Raw genomic sequence first — 17438 nt, 5'->3', positions numbered from 1 at the left:
TTGGTGGCTGCATCAGGCTTGGGCAGAGCTCTTGTTTCTCCGCCTGGCTGTTCTGGTGGCCCGGGGCCAGGTAGCAGCAATGCCCCCCCATGTGTCAGTTCCAAATGGGATGGAGGGAGATGGGAAGTCCTCCCACTGCAGGGATGGTGTGGGATGAATGGTTGGGTGCCTGTGCTCATTCTCACCATTTTTGAGCTGGAGATCTGTAGAGTTCTGTGCCCCCGAGTCCTGGGGGAGCACTGGCTACATGCAAGTATGCTCATATATTCCTGGGCTAGCCAGAGTGGTCTTTCAGCTCTTATCTTTTATTCTATCTGGCAGCATTACTAATCAAAACCATTTTTGACAGTTGTCATGTCTTTCTGCAGGCTGGCTTGCAGCTGTTTTCTGTCCTGCTGCTGCGTGATTGGAAAGGAGGAGGGTTTTGGGTGGCTTCAGTGGCTCGTTTCTCAGATGCAGAAATCTCTGCTCAGTGCTGGTGGCCGGGCAGGCTCGCTTGGACCTCCTTTCTTTGGTATTTCTGTCCAGGCAGAGGAGATTAAATGGCCTCTTTCTCCAGTTTCCCATGCTGGCTGCTGGCCTGGTTCGTGGGTAATTCAGTTCATGAGCATTATAGTGCCGGATTTTTTTTTTTCCCTGGCTTCCTGATACTTAGTTAATTGCAGTGTTGAGCTGTACGGTTTGTGCAGAGAAAACTAGAAAAAGGTGCAAGCCAGTTACAGGCTGGGACCACGAATCCCAGTGTAAGATGCCAAACATTTTTTGGGAGGAGAGTGGGAGGAAGGAGAGGGAGAAGAACAGGTGAGAAGAAGTCTGAAGAAACAAAATTATCATAATCTTGGCAAAAGTTACAAATACCACAACTGCAGGCTACTGGGTTCAGATTAAGATAAATAAAGAGTAATGCTTTTATTTCATCCTCTTGGCAGCCCACAGTGTTTGATTATTTTTGTGCTTGGTTCATTTGTTGAGTGTGTGTTCTGCAGCTTTAAGTTTTAAAGCTCTTTTAGGGAGAGGCTGAGGTTCCTGAGCTGGTCTGCATCGAGGGGGTGTTCTTGCAATGCAGACATAGCAAAGGCTAAATGCAAAGTCCAGCACTGTGATATATGTTATCTTTCGGGCGCTATGAAGATCAGGGTAGTTTAGTTAGGTAGTAGGGTAGAGGTGAATTAATTCATAAAAGAGTTTATTAACCCTGAAAGTGCAGATTTAGTTCAGTGAACAAATGGAAATTTGTTAGTGTAATAGAAATGACACTGACCTGATCAAATATTTGTGTGTAAATTTGCACTTACGTTTACGTGACAAATCTGCAAATATTCTAAGGAAGGAGCAAGATGTAGCTCAAAAAGAGCTGCCTGTGCCATTAATCTTGTTACTTTTAATACTGGTTTGTTTGTGCTGTATTAGGGTTGAGTTTCAAAACCCCAGAACAGTTAGTACTTTTGCTGTTTAAGATCCATGGCTGTGATCCGTGTGCTTGATTTACTTTCTACCCTCTCATCTTCAAGCTGCTCTTGCCTCCTCCCCCATAAATAAGAGCAGATTTAGCCCTTCTCTTGTGCATCCAGAGCTTCCACGAAATACGCCCGCAAGCCACTAATTGCTGGGGCTTGGGAATATTGCAGATGTGTGTCCTTCTATTACCTATGTGCATCTTTATTTTCATTTGGGGGAGGCAGTAAAATGTGATTTGTAGACTAGGAATTGTATTATCCTTCTAATAAAGGTGCACAGATGTTGTATAAGTAACCGGAGGAAAGGGGGATCAGATATTATGGAATTCAAAGGTGAGTGTTTGGTGCAGTATTTTCTCTGGGTGTTCACATTCTGAAGGCTGAAAAGGGGAAAAAAATCAGAGAAGTTTCAGAAAACAGGTGCGTGGCTATCCTGAGCTCTGACAATTATGCTTATTGTTGGATTTAAATTGTTTAGTCTTTATAGAGTTCACAGTTGCTTTTATAGAAGGTAAGTAGTGATTTGTTCTGCTAACGGGGTGAATGTTAAGAACTTGTGTCTCACGGATGTCAAGTATATGCTGATCTAGTCATTGCACCAGTAAGGTTCAAATAGTAATTCAGTAATTAAGGCAGAGACATTCAGACTTCTTTAAAAAAAGTGAAAGACAGAGTTACATGGAGTTCACAGATGTAACACTGAATGAATGAAATATTTTTAATGGTTTTCCAGAAAATACAAATTTAAATACATCTCTTTAAAAGCATCTGTTCAGCTTCAGTGTTGTATTTTAACATATTTAAAATATATTTTAAATTCATAAAATATATACAATAGCAATAAATTGTATACTGGTATTACAGTAATGTAATCAAAAACTGTAACAATAAATTAGCTCATCAGTGAAGTTAAATCTGACATCTGGGGTAAGGTTTGGATGGAGAAGGTTGCCTTAGACTTGAAATTCTGTGGACAGAAATCAGGGAAAAAAATATTCCAGAAACTTCTTGTATATTTTCCTATTCGGTATTATTTCTGAATCTCGCCACATCTGTCTTTGATAGCACTCGTGCTTGTTTTCGAAAGCTGTGTGATGGGTAGCTAATAAGGACTATTAACAATAGTTAATTTGCAACATGAAATCAAGTTGAAAAATATTACTGATGATTTTGGACAGGCTGTCAGGGACCTTTTTAAATGTAATTTGCTTTTCATGAAGAAGCACAATTTTTACAGGCCAGAACTGTCAGCCAGCTATTGTAACCAAGATCAGCAAACTTAATAGGAATAAAAAAAAAAGCCTTTTGTGTTATTCCATCCATTTTAATTCTTATAACAATTTGCACCATTTTCATTTTAGTTAAATCTGTAAATTGCTTTGAATGACTACCAAAGATCTGTGCCTTTCAGAACATTTCTTTAAATAGAATATTATTTTTTTTTAAATGCACCTTTGGAAGTAGATGCCAATATCTGTCAGGTGATTAAAAAGCATGCATTTCCAAATTAATCAATGTGCATTAGCAGTCCCCTCCACTGCTCGCATTTACAGTTTTAACTTTGGTAAACCAGTAACTATTTTGATAAAGTATTATAAACCCATTTTATTTTTGTGAATACCTAGAAAATTCAAAACATCTGGAATCTAAGGTGCTGGTTTTTTTGCTATTTTTCCTACAATTTCTATCAATACCGCACAATTTGAATAGAAGCGACTGCTTGGTTGGAGAGGGAGCAGTTGGTGGTCTTTGGAGATGGCATCGGAGCTTGCACAGCGGTACAGGGTGGTGAGATACATCAGGCTGCCATTTCCCCTCACATACAATGTAACACAGTATAATGAAGAACAATTTTGGGATTTAGCTTGGCAACACATTTATTTCACACTGAGATCACTGAAACCACGTGCTGATGATTTGCTTTCTTACAGATTTCCGACTCCCATCCCCAAACAGAAGTATCTGCAGGCATTGCCTAAGCCTGTGATGATCCTTACTTAAGGCTTATTCACAGCGAACTGAGTGCAGATAAATCTTACATTTTTACAACTTGATAAAAATCCGATTATAGTGAAATATTAAATGCTAACAGAGGCAGAAGCAGTTGAAAATGATCTAAAGTCCTAGTTGGTGGTTTCTTTGGAGATGCTATTATTATTTCTTAAATGGACAATTTTACTTTTTTAATCGGTTATCCTGACGTGATGATAAATATTTCCAGTCTTTTGTATTTCATAGTCACAGTTACACATCCTAGCATAAAATAAGAGATTATTTTGGTATTTTCAGTATTAAAAAATTGACATAATTTATGCTGGTTTTTTGAATTAGGAAGTGATAAATGCATATAAAAATCTGGCATTCAGTGGGAAAATATCTACTATAAATACATACACAGATTTTAGAAGTTATTTTAAAGTTGTTTAGAAGGATTGAAAGGGCTGATACTGCAGCCAGGTAATTCAACTTATTCTAAATGCCATGTAACTTTGTGTGTCTTTATTCAAGGATACTGGGAATTGTGAACCAAAAGAGCTGTGAAAACTGTTCTGGGGGGAGAAGGGCAGTTTTGACCTGATGCTTAAAAGTATGGTAAACTTTTCTAATATAAATCTATTGCTGAAAAAGTCAAAGGTGGTTGTTTTTTTTAAAAATTAGCTAGCCTGTGTTGAAAAATTGTGACAGAGCAGTACTCTGCATGTTTTTATCAGATTTAATCCAATTAAATAAGCAAACATCCCATTTCAATATACGTAATACTTTTTAAAAAAAATATTTAAATTTGTGACATTGGCGTTCAAGGGATTTAGACTTAATCAATATTGGAACAAGTTGCATGAGAATATTATGCAGCATGAATATTGGCTGTTATTGTCCTAATAACCTTGGTAAATTTAAAATTAAAATCCAAGAGTACACCAGGCAAGCTGTGTTCAGTAAACTGGATTTTTAGTCAAAGTAGGTTTGATTTTTTTATAGGGATCCTTTTAATATCAGCAAGTTATTATCACACCCAGCACTTCAGAAAGTTTAGGAGGTGTGTGAACATACTGTCCTTTTTTCATTACTGTTGTGGGTTTCTTCATTCATGCAGCTTCCCACCCCCCCCACTCCCCACCCCCCTATTCTTTATGGAGCATATTCTTTATGGAGCATTAAGTATGATGGAATTTGTCTTTAACATTTCAAAAAAATAGAGTATTTTGGTACGTTTATATTAAGTTTCTCCACCGACGTGCTTGTTCCTCTGTATCTAACCTGTACAGCCTGAATGCCAGCAGGACTCTGTGGTTTTTGGGGGATTTCAGTGTGGCTTGGCTTGTCACAGCTAGAAGCCGCAGAAGGAAGGATGGCCTTCCACTTGGCTGGCATAAAGGATTTCCACCGCTTAAGAGAATTTGGGGAATTGGGCTGTGCTTCTTTGGAAAGCACAGAGAATTTGCAGGTCATCTGTAAATTGTTTTTTTGTTGTGTGTGGTTTTGTTTGTTTGTTTGTTTGTTTGTTTGTTTTAATACTGGAACAGATTGATCAGAGTGGTTGTGGGACCTCTGCCCTTAGAGGTGCTGGAAACATCTCCAGCCCTGGGTGACCGGCTCCAAGGGGCCCTGAGTAGAACCTGGTGGCCCGTTTGTACCTGCATTTGCAGGGCAGAAAAGGGTAAAGATGGAAATTAAAGGCAGTGTGGGAGTTTGTCCAAACCAGAAGTGTTACAGAGAAATGCAGATTTTAAGACTGGTCAGATTTTCCTAGCCTGATCACTTTTATCAGTAGTCTGTGTGATGTTACAGTTTTGTGAAGGTGTTAAAGAGACGTCTGAGCCATTTTGTCTTGTTCTTCTTCCACATAAGACGTTGCCTTACTTAAATCTCAGCATGTTGTTCACACTTCGTTTTCTTTGTAGAAAGGATACAAACTTGAAAGGTTTTCTGCTGCTGCCTGCCTCCTTTGCCTTAAACATCACACCAGCAGTACGCAGGAGTCTGACCACTTTTTTGAAAGATGAACTTCTTGACGCATCCTCTCAGATTTTGCATACCTAAAAACCTGATAGCTCTTCCTCCAGCTTTGTCACTGTCAGTGCATGGATGGCTATAGGTGCCCCCACCCCCCCCATGCCGGCTGGGTGGGCAGCTGTGATTGTAGTGCAAATCTTCTGAGTGATACTGGGCGCATGAAGAGTGGCCCATAAGAGGACATGTATGGTGCTAGATCTGCTGCTGCTGTGATTCTTCCTTGTGGCTGAATGGTTTTGACATCTGGCATTAACGGTGTGAGTGCAAGTGTATTAGGGGAGAACTTTTACTAGTAGATGTGAAAAGAAAGTCACACATGCCAGTAGTTTTCAAAAGAAACAAAAGCAGCTTAGCTGTATTGACAGAGTGTTCAATTCGGTTGAAACAGCCCTAAAAATGTTGGTGAAAGAAACCAATTTTGGGAAATACAAAAGGTTGTATGAGGTTCCCTTTATCTCTCAGAGAAGAAGGGTTTGAAAAGAACGGCGCCTGGGCATTGCCCTAGGCTGTCATGGGTGTAAACGTAGTGATGCATTTTGCAGTCCACGTTCGCTGGGGGCTGGGGGGAGCATAAAGTAATTAGAAGCTCTTTTATAATGTTCTTTCCTGCAGGCAGTTATTTAGAAAAGAGTGAACCCCACTTAATCTGTGTCTAGCAAGACTGAGGAATTCATCTTAAGAGATGCCTTTGATATTAGTTTGTTGAGATACAGCTGTCTTAAGGTAGTGTAGCATAAACCCAGCCAGTCTTGCAGTCACATTAGTACTGAGGTGCTTTTTTTTGGTTTGTTAAATCGCTATTTAGCAAGATAATCAGCTAGTACAAACTACTTTTATTTCTGAATTTCTAAACATTTTTTCAAACAGCCTGCTAATTACTTTTTAACATGGATCCTTGGAAGTTAGATTTTATTTTTTTTTATTTTATTAGAACCAGATATTAAAACCACGTTTCATTACAGTTGAAATTGAAGCTGGCTTCACTACTTGCTGTGGAAACAATGCTTTAAAACAAATCTGTTCTTGTGTGCACTAATGTGCCAATCTGTGATTTTACGTAACCAGTGAATTTTGTCATGGCTTTTGGCAACCAGCTTGTAGAAGGAAAAGTGATAACAGAATGTTTTTGTACTGTAGCCTGCATTAAGAGTCAGTAATCTATGTTTATGTCAGAAATACGTGCTAATTGTCCCACTGGATTAAAGAAAGGATGGGAAAACTAACACAGTAAGGTATGCAACCTAACTAAAGATTAACTTTATTAAAGATTTCCCCCAAGTTGTGTTCCCTGTCATTTGCACATGAGAATGTTGTGTTTTCTAATGTCACCATTATTAAAAGTTCAGAGGGCTCGGGTGCTTTTAGGAAGAGAGTTGCATCATACTCTTGTTTTTTGAGACTTGTTTGTTAATTGAAGTGTGTCATATTAAACAGCAATTTTAAAAATAAATTGGTTGCATGATTTGTAAGATACTATATAGCTGTTTTTTCCATTAGTATCCCAGTTTTACCTGACAACTGTGGAAGACCATCTTATGTGGCTGAGCAGCTCTGAGCTGGATGAAGGGTCTTGTGTCGCAGGAGGGACTGCACACTGTTTAGGGGGTTACTTACGCTGTAGACCAGAGTCCTTGATAGACTTCTCACCTTGCAGTAAACCTTTGCCTAACCTGTGCAGACTGTTCTAAATAACTTACTGAAATGATTCATTTGTAAAATGGTGCTAAAGGTAGCTGATACCTTAAAAAGTGTTGAAACAGACACTGGTGATCTGGGGTTGTCTGTACTTAACTAACCACTTTGTGTGTGTGTTTGTTGATGCAGGCAACAGAAACATTGTTCCGCATGGCAGTAGCAAGAGGAGCTATTACACCTTTAAGACATGGAGAAGTAAGGCTAAATATATCTTTTTTCTTTTTTCTTCCTTTTTTTTTTTTTCACATGTGATATAATGTTTTATTAATATGATGCTTTATAAATTCCTGAGAGTAATACTGTCTGCAGGTAAGTGAAGAGGGCTGGACTGTATATAACTTGCATACCTACATTACAGTTGTGTGGTGTGTTTTTTTTTTTGTTTTTTTTTTTTAAGGAGAACAAGAATTTAAGGCCTGCCCAGTGGGTGATTAAGTACCCTTCAGGAAACACTCCCATTTTTCTCTCTGCCTGAATCATAATGTAGCCTTATAATAGAAGTGACTCACAGGTACGTCCTTTAGGCAGGTAGTTTTTCACTGGATTGTCTCTGTTAAAAATTGTAGAATCCAGAGAAATTCATGAGGCTGATCTTTGTTATTGAGTAGCTGCAGAGACGTCACTTCATCTTTTGTTCTTTTCAAGAAATAGTAACTTCAGGTAGTATATGAAGTATTAAGACATGCATTATTCTATAGAGGATAAATAGATTTTGAATATCATGTTGCTCATACATGCTTCTGTTGATGGTGAACGTTTGTTTCTTCCTTTGTGTGGTTTTATATCAGGTAAACATTGTTCTGAACATTGATGATTAAATGTCTCTAATATTAGGTGGTGCAATTTATGCTTAGGTTGAATTTAATTTTTAAAAAAATACTACAGTCAGTCATGACACTGGAAGAAAGAACTGATCTGGGCATTGCCACAGCTGGATGCTCTGGTATATATAGGGTTTTAATTGTAGAAACCTCCATGTGTTTTTCATGGTAATCTGATTTTGATCAAATTCTGAGGTAACTCTGAAAAGGTCACATAGTAGGCACAGCATTCAGTCTGGAATCGAGACATAGACTTAGCCTGGGAATCCAGGCTGTGCTGTAAAATGTTGCTTCTGCTGATGAAGCTGCCTTAATTTGTCTTTAAACAAACTAGTATCTTTGCATCAGTGTGTGAAGATGTACCTGAGATTTCCTGTCCTGCCATTGTCGGTAGCTTTAGTGTTTCTGAATAGATTCTTTATATTTTTAACATACTGATGTTCATGCATTACACGCTTCTGTAGAAAAGAAATTTCCAGAAGTCTTAGTTATGGAATATGTGTAACCCTTCCAAATTCTGTTTGGTTTTTCTCAGTGAACGGTGCTTAATTTTCTATGTTTTATTGACAAGGCTGCAGAGAACTTGTGGAATCTCCATCCTTGTAGTTACTCAGTGAATGGTGTGAATTATGGAAAAATCAAATGATTTTTTCTTTTAAATGTGTAACTAATTGTACCATGCAATGCAAAATACTGGGATGATTGCAGGCATAATGATCTCTCTTGTGAATATTGCAATGTCTGTATCTGATCCATCTTGTGTTGAGCCAGTTCAGCTCACTCATGTGGTAGAAAAAGTTTTATTTTTTTCTTCAGATATTCCCTCTGATCTTTTATCAATTAAACTGCCTCAAGGGCTAGGGAGAGCCAGATGAGAAGCAGCAAAATAAGTGGTGAGATGATGTAGCCATGGTTAGCAAGAAAGGAACTGGATGAAAGTGCATCTGTGTGATGATGGTGAACATTACATTGGCATACTGTGTCCTGTGACACCATGTACAAGGTATTCCTTGGGCTTCAGTGGAAATGCAGTTAATGCTAAGCTAGATAATTTATAGGTAAAACATTTAAGAATTGCCCAGAGTTGGTTTTTTTGTGTATGAAGGCAGTGGGAGAAACAAAAAGACCTTTTTTTTTTCCCTCTTATATTTTTATCAGGCAATATGCATAGGGGAAAAAGTGTTCTCACTCAAGGAAAATATTTTCATTAAATTCCATTGTGGAATTATAATTTACTTAGTCTGAAAATGAGGAATGATATTAATCAAATGAAACTAATTTTTCCAGAAGAAACATACAATTATCAAGAGTAATATTAAACATTTTTTTAGCTCTTCCAAGAAATTGCTGAATGTTTGCACAGTGTGTAAGTAGAAAGGAAGCCAGAAAAAAAGTTGAATATGAACTAAAGTTGACTGTATTCTGTTTGAGAAGTGTGAACTTGGCAGTGAAAATCAAAGCAAAGCCACTTGTTTATTGGAAATTCCAAACTACGGAGGCAGCGCTCCAGATGTGCAAAAGTGCTGTTCAGCTTTCATAGCAGTACTTAAAAATGTAACCCCACTTAACATTTAAGAGGAGTAAAACTGTTCAATATTGGAAGCTAAAATCATACTTGTTTGTTGTAAATTAATAAATAAACCCTGGCAATATTCTGTCTGCACTGCTGAACAGATTAATGTGCAAACATATCTTCTATACAGGCAAAACAGGGTGCATGAAAAACTATCCCTTATAATCCAGTTGTCATCACCAGGTGGATTTATAGTTTATAATATTGAATGTCTAGGGGAAATGCCTTTTCTCCTCCTTCCAACGTTTCCTCATCCACTGCAACTCATCAAGCCATTATGTATATAGAATTTTTAAATTTCTCCTTTATTATCCTTGAAGAAATTGAAAAATGAGGTTGTACTGCTTTTTGACTTTTGCATATGGTTTGTAAAGTTACTGTTGGAAGTTTAGAAAACAGTGCTGCCATAAGTCGTTATCAAAATTGGGTACATAGTGCTAATAAATTATTTAACTGTGGGATATAGATCATAGAGGTTCCTGAAGAATTTTCTCAGCGGTTCTCTTGCTCTTGGCTGAATTGAAGTCTAGTAGCATCCATGGGAGGTAATCAAACCCAGAAGCATAATTAATATGCAGGATTCAGTATGTTGTTTGTCATGTTAATTCGTTATTTCTGTCAGTGGCTTTGTTTTGGGGGTGGAGTGTGAGGCAGAGCCTTGTAGGCTTTATTTGTTTCTGTTAGTGCTTCTAGCTCGTTCCCAAAAGATCCAAAAATTGTACGAGCAGATGTGATCGCACCAGCTCTATTGCTGTGCTCGCGCACGGGAGCCTTAGGGTGCGTTTCATTAATGCTGCCAGGTTTGGGGTTGGCAGCAGACACAGCTGCTCCAGCTGTTTCTCCTGCTGCTGGTCTTCATGTAGCAGGGTAAGATCTGCTGCCATCTGTTCCTTGTGCTGTCCAGCCTCTTCCAGACGGAGCTGCTATCTTCAGGGGTTCGCTGTTTATGCTTCCCGTTTCTGCGTCCCCTGGAGCTTCTGCTGCTGTGCGCTCAACCCCCTGGGGGAGAGGGAGGAGGAGGAGTGATAAGGATTGGCAGCAGTGGCTACGAGAAGTCACTGGATGTGTGGTAGGAGGATGGAACAGGCTGAGATGAAGTTTGATGACTGTACACAGAAAGAAAACTTCCCTAATCTTAAAAGTGACCAGTTTTATTCCCATTGAGCAAGTGGTACAGCAAAACCAGTGGGTCACGTAAGATTTGTATGTCTTGTGGACGTCCTGAACAAGGAGGGGCCTGATCAGGACACCGATGTTCTCGGTCCCTGTAGAGGAGGGAAGCAAATGCACACAGCCCATCCAGAGATGGAGCAGGAGGATAAGCGGAGAGGGTGGAACCCTTAATGGAAAAAATACGATGACATGGACAACGGGGACACAATGGTAGAGCATGATTCCCAGAGAGCTGGAACTGATACCAGCCGTGTATGAACCCTGTGGATGTTAACTCATTCCTTATAACATCTCTATGAATTTGTAAACTGTTATAATCTCTTTTCATATGAAAAATGCTGGGAGTTCCAGGTGGAGGAATTCAGGTGTGTATTGTTTGGGTTCATTAAGTCTATCAGGGGAAAAAAAAACCAAACATTGCTGCCTCAGAAGTGAAGGGCCATGCCACGTGGACCATTCCCTTCTGTCTGAAATGTTAAGGCATATGGGGAACTTTCAAAATCTTCATGTAGTGTCTTGTGATCGTAAAGACACGGAAACAAAATTTCAGAAGAGAAGGACTTTCACAGGAGAGTTGGAGCAAAGAAAGAGCTTAGACTGATAGGGTTAATTTTATAATGCCTGCAACAGCTGAGACTTTTTGAAGAGGTTTCAAAGATGGAAATGGGAGTCTTCAGTCTGTAGCATTACAATGGAATGCCTTTAATTTGGGATATTTGGTGGTTTTTTCCCCTTCCCCCCCAGTTATATAAAAGCCTTGGTTCATGAAATGCCATGGGCAACAAGTATACCAAGGGATTTCCAGGCTGTGTCTTAAGTTTCTGAGAGGTTCAGTTGATAGCGGCGGTTGGGTTTAGCTGGGGTGCCTGAAGAGATACCTGTCTAAGGCTCTGGTGAATATTATGCTATAAAAAGCAGGCAGAGGCCAGCCGGTGTGTCCTGTCTCTCCTTCTCAGCCTATTTAGTTCGTCTCCAGGTAAGTTAGTGACCAACCTCCAACTGGAGTTTATGTTGGTTTGCTGGTGCTGACTCCTGGTTCCTTGAGAATTACCAGTTACATTGTTTGCATGGACAATATCTGGATTTATATTAGGTATAAAATGACTGTTGTCAACCACATTTGAATTATAAATAGATACAAAAATATAAGTAATTATTGTACTTCCCAGCCCAAAATTGCTTATGGTGTAATGCATGTAATGATATGCATCACTATGGTAGTAGGTACCCATGCTTGAAAGTGTACTTTGTTGTAAGAAGGCATATCTTTGCTTTTATTTAAAGCCAAGTGTAATAAATTTCAGAATTACATTTTCATTCGTCTGTTTTCTGTCAGGTAAATAAGGTGAAGTGCAAAGCTTTATAAATTTAGCCCAGATATCTGTAAAAAGTAATTTCTGTGACTTTTGTATTGATAGTAAATACTGATGATACACTTGTCATTATATTTTTAGCTAAAAGTTAAACAAGGGGATTACTAAGGGTCTTTAAAATGCAATTTCTTTTATATTTTTACAAGTAAACACATAACAGTGGAAACAGTGATAGGAAATACTTTTGTGTGCAGCAGTTCTGTTAGTTCCATGGGCTTTGTCCTCTGCTTTACTCTTTGCAGTTGTAACAGATGTGAGATGACATAGTCCAAGTGCCATCCGTGTAACTTGGGTTCAAGGTTTAAATCAAGAACAACTCTCAAGATAACATCAATTTGTTTTGGTCTGAGTAGGAAGGAGCTTAGTAACAGCAATGCAGTTATTCCCAAGTGAGCAAAACATACGCTTTTGTGATAAAACACTTGTTTTGATAATTCTTATTCAACAGAGTATTCTTTAGAAATCAAAACCGTAAGCTCTTTGTTATATGAGGGGACGTATGTATACCTTAGAATAGTGCTTTTAAATAATAAATTTTAAAATGTTGCTAAAAGCTTAAGATACTGTGAAAGCGTTAATTTCTTGCATTTGTGGATTGCACTAAATGGTACATAGTAGATCACAATTCAGTAGTCACTGTAGTTACATTTCTAGAACAATTTTGTCTCTTTAAACTACATGTATGCATGGAGATATATATATCTCTCTCTGTATATCTGTAGACTTTTAACTGAAATTTTATCTTGTGTTCATTTTAGGAAAGAATTTCAACCTAAGAAGAGGGGACAATGTTAAATTGACATTACTGTTAGCTCTAGGAAGCCCTTTCTTCCCCGTCCACCATGTCATAGCAGAGTGCAGTGTAGCATCCTGGAAGCTCAGCTGTGGAATGAAGTCATGTAGACAAGAACCTTTTTTATTAATATCAGTAACTGTAATATTTTTTTTCATGAGAAGGGACTTCCTAATTTTACTTACTGTTACAGCAATTTGAAAGAGATCTTAATCTTAGGACACCTCAGTCAGTTGTGTACTGTAAAGATGACGTGGAACAGAGTGTTCATTTAAATTATGGTCTCTTTTCCATATAAAGGGGTTTATTCTAGAAATTACCAGATTCTAAGTTTGATTTTTAAATTTTGGGGTTTGTCACGATGATGTTTCTGCTTGTATTTTTGGCCAGGTTCATTTGTAGTACATGAAATGCAGGAACGCTTCGTAAACCGTAACATCTTAGGTTCTGAAAAGTTCTGAGAATCGCTTGAGATTAATTTTCTTTTAAATAAAATTGCTTTGGGCACACTGTTTCCTGTGATTTCAGCTTGGGGGCATACCAGGCTTAATCACTTACAGGCACATTAGAAGCTGAATGGCAGTGGGATAGTGGACATCTGATCCCCTCGCCCTCCTGCCTTCCTATCACAAAGATGTCTTTATTATCCGGGGTTCAAAAGTTCTGCTCTCACAGAAGACTACCCCATCATCTCTGGTTTCCATGCTTTTTTCTGGAATACTTTGTTGCTGTCATGTTAGTATGTGAGGAAAGATGTTTTCTCAGATTTACATAAATCTTGCAGCAGTAGAGACGCTGTAGTTGTGGTCCTGAAGGCTTCTCCTCTTGCTAAGCCTTCTGTCTGTAGCCAAGGTCATGTTTAAAAGGCAGCACTCTGGGTCAAAATGAGCTTTGTGTGTTCTTACTGAAATGATAATGCTTCCCAGCAAACGGTGTTTGACATCACTAAAGAAGTCTGGTTCGGTACAATAATAAAACTTAAGTTTTTGTAAGGCCATGTCATAACATTCATGGGATTTTTCTGCCTTTGAATTAGGATTGTCAGTCTCTTGGATCTTATTCTGTGGGGTTTTTTCTCCTCCCGGTTAAGTGTTGCTAGTACACAGAAAAATGTGTATTTTTTTAATTTAGAATGTTGCAAAACAGCGTCAATTTAATTTAACTAGACCATATTTTCTGAATATGTGGTGTAAGATCCAAAGTGCCAGTAGCTTTCAATATTAATTTCTGTGATCGTTACCCTCTTAGTTTTATGAATACTTTTCAAAAATAAAAGCAGGGAGTTGCAGGCAGGTCTGAGTCCCTGTTCATCTACAGCGAGGTCTCCTCTATCCCCAGGACAATAATCTGTACTTCGATATTTTTTTAGCTTTTTTGAAAGAGATGTGTTTAAGAAAAAAAAAAGTATCCTGGATCAGTGTTCTGAAACATCAATTAAAAACCCAGTAAATTATTGGCTTATGTAGGTACAGCTTTCTCTTTAGCAAAATCTTTTTTGGAAGTAGTATTGAGGTTTTTATAACTTCTTGCAAAGGAGCAGCAAATGGAGAGAACGTATCCACAAGGACAGAACTGTTTTGTTGTCTCCCTTAAGGTTTCGGTTTGGGGGTTATGTGTCAGAAGTACTTAAAAATAGTAGTGGCATCTGGAAAATCCTTCTGGCGGGTCACAATGGGTAACAGTTGAAAGGTAATTTAATTGCTGAAGACTGGCATACCTTATCTATATTATCTGGAAGTAAGTCCAAAGTAAATAATTCTTCTGATTAAACGCACTGAAAACTAAAGCTTGATTGGAGAGGGAGGGAGGAGGAGAGAGGGAATGCTGTTGAACCCCGAGGAGGAAAACCACCAGATTACCTTTGAGATGTTCCAGTACAGAGTGTCTGAGTGATGGTTGTGCCATGTATTTGGTTGTGGGAAGGTGTTACTTGCCCAGGTTATTATTCATTTTATGCAGTTCGTAGGTTTTTAATTCATTGGCAGTCATGAAGAGGGAAGTAAATTTGTCTCAAAACCTTAGTTGAATATTGAAGAATTTTTTTCCTCTTTTAATAAGCGATTTGCCTGAGGGTATTCTGTTTCTTACCAAAAATCATCATGAGCCTTGAAAAAATACTGTCCTACTCCAAATAATTTTAAAGCAAAGTGATGGAACTGATTTGATAGGAAATGGGAAAAATGTATATGCTGAGTTGTGTCTGGTGTGAATTTAAGGTAGAAATATATGAAAATACGGTAGTGGCTACATGTTCCAGCATACGGAGAGTTGCCACTGATGGAAGCTAACACACGAATTTGGAAATCTAGAGAATGTGTGATTCCAGTTCTGTTTCGAAAGTTACCTAGGTGATTCATACTTTGTATTTTCCTTTTAAATGTATGGATATATAGTATGTCTATTTTTCATAGACTAGAGCAAATGGGATTTACTACTTAAGCATTTGGCTTCATGCTATGCATTATTTTTATTATATTTTTTTTTTAAATGCAGGCTGATGATATGTTTTTATCTTGCAGTAATCATAACTTCCCCATTGTGAAGTGAAACACAGGGCTAAAAGGTAAATCAAATTATGCACAGAAGTATTTGTCAGTTGTCTTGTCTTCCATCAAGACATTTTTGACAAGGAATAAAGTCAGGAGGCAATTACCTATTTTAAAGACTTTTTTTTTTTTTTTTTTTTTTGGTAATACCTTGCCTATATATTCCAGATATCTTACTCTTTTTCCTCAGCAAACAGTGAGTGCATGGCAAATGCAGGCAACATAAAATTATGGCAACAAAACTAAATGTGAGGACATTTACTTTCCAATCTAGTTTTTGGTTTAATGTGACTTTAGGTGGTCAAGAGATATGGTGCTGGGAAGTATATGGGATTGTTTTCTGAAGATATTATTGTTCTTAATTTTTTTCTCATTAAAAATGTAGGTGGTGGTTGTCATTTCAAATATAGGCATTTCTTTCTGTAACCAGACAGCGTTTGTTTAATAACTATTTTAATTGTGGTTTTGTATGTCATGGCCTTGGAAGGAAGCTGTCACCTTGCTTTATACTTAAAACCTGCTCCCAAGGACAGGGTCTGGCGACTCCGTTGCTCCGCCAGAGCAAAGAGCATCTGTAGGGAGAATTTTCCTTGTATACGTGAGGAAAGGCAGAGTGGGTACGACAGGAGGCTGGTACTTGAATAAGGCTGCTTCTCACTTCGGTGGTGTTCATGCTGATGTTATGTTAATGTGTTCATGTAGTTGAAGAAATAGGCAACAGTAAACAACTATTTTAACTGGTAAAGCTACGAATCGGTTTATATTCCCGTATGCATTTACAAGTGCTCAATACGTGCTGAAGATGTAATTAAAGCATACATAACTGATTTTTGATTTCTGGGCAACTTGTTTGACTCAAGTTTTGGAATAATAGTCTCACCAGTGTATGAATGAGTTGTCATTTTCTCTGACGCTTTACAGTGACAGTACGTGTATGTCAGCGAGCTCATGATTATGTATGTAGAGACCTGTTGAGAAAGGGATGTCTTAACTTTGGTGTAAATGTTACTTGCATTCAATGATTTCCAGCGAATAAAAGGTAACCTTCCTTTAGGAGAACAATGTTCTCATTTGTTGTGCTGTCCTGATTCAAGTTATTTTATGCTCCTTATCCATATGTTAGAGTTCTTAAAATAATCATCGATCATGCATGAACAACAAAAACAAAAAGTCATCTTTAATAACTTTTAGTTGCCCTGCATATAAACAGAATGCATAAATCAAAACGTAATTTTATTTCTGATTTTCTGAAAAGAGGATGAATGCACTACAGTCAGTGAGAAAGCTCTCTCTGTTTCTTGTTTGATGTTCAAAGTTTGGTGAAAATCCTACAAGTCATAGTTTATATTTCCTTATTCATGAGCAATTTTGGATTGTACTTGGCGAACTGATACAAAGTGGAAATGATGAAAACTAAGAAAAGGAGAGATGTGAACAGAATGACTGCAATAGGTCGTAGTTACTAATACTGCTGTTTTGCCGCTGTCTCCTGTAAAATCCTCGTAGAGAAGCAGTCAAAGTACGGGCTGGATGAGCAGACAGCGAGGTGCGTTGCAAAGCGGCTGAAGATCCAGGCCCGGAGGGTGGTGACCAGTGGCACAGCGCTGAGTTGGAAGTCAGTAACTAGCAGTGTACCCCAGGGTCAATACTAGGTGCCATCTGGTTCAACATCTTCATTACTGGTCTGGGTGCTGGGGCAGAGCATACCCTCCACAAGTTTCCTGCTGACACCAAACTGGGAGGAGTGGCTGGTAGACCAGAGGGTCATGCTGCCATCTCGAGAGGCTGGAGAAAGGGGGCTGCCAGAAACCTGATGACCTTCAACAAGGAGAAGTGCGAAGTGTTGCACCTGAGGAGGAACAACCCTGGGCACCAGTGTACACTGGGGAACACCCAGCTGGGAGGTGGCTTGGTCGAATAGGAGCCAGGTGTCCTGGTGGACACCAGGTTGGACATGAGCCAGAAATGGGTCCTTGCTGCAAAGGTGTGTAAA

The 17438-nt window shown here is 38.6% G+C and overlaps 1 protein-coding gene across 1 annotated transcript in view; it reads left to right on the top strand.

Moving 5' to 3' along the window:
- TMEM135 (transmembrane protein 135) overlaps nt 1-17438 on the top strand; it is a 189443-nt gene that overhangs the window by 68593 nt on the left and 103412 nt on the right. Inside the window, exon 5 of the mRNA XM_005232203.4 lies at nt 7296-7361. Coding sequence (XP_005232260.1) covers nt 7296-7361 — 66 coding nt within the window. The remainder of the gene's footprint in view (nt 1-7295; nt 7362-17438) is intronic.

Source organism: Falco peregrinus, chromosome 4, assembly GCF_023634155.1.
Source record: "Falco peregrinus isolate bFalPer1 chromosome 4, bFalPer1.pri, whole genome shotgun sequence".
NCBI classification, from domain to species: domain Eukaryota; kingdom Metazoa; phylum Chordata; class Aves; order Falconiformes; family Falconidae; genus Falco; species Falco peregrinus.
The sequence above is the reverse complement of the archived record's forward strand: the minus strand, read 5'-3'. Positions and strand labels throughout refer to the sequence as shown.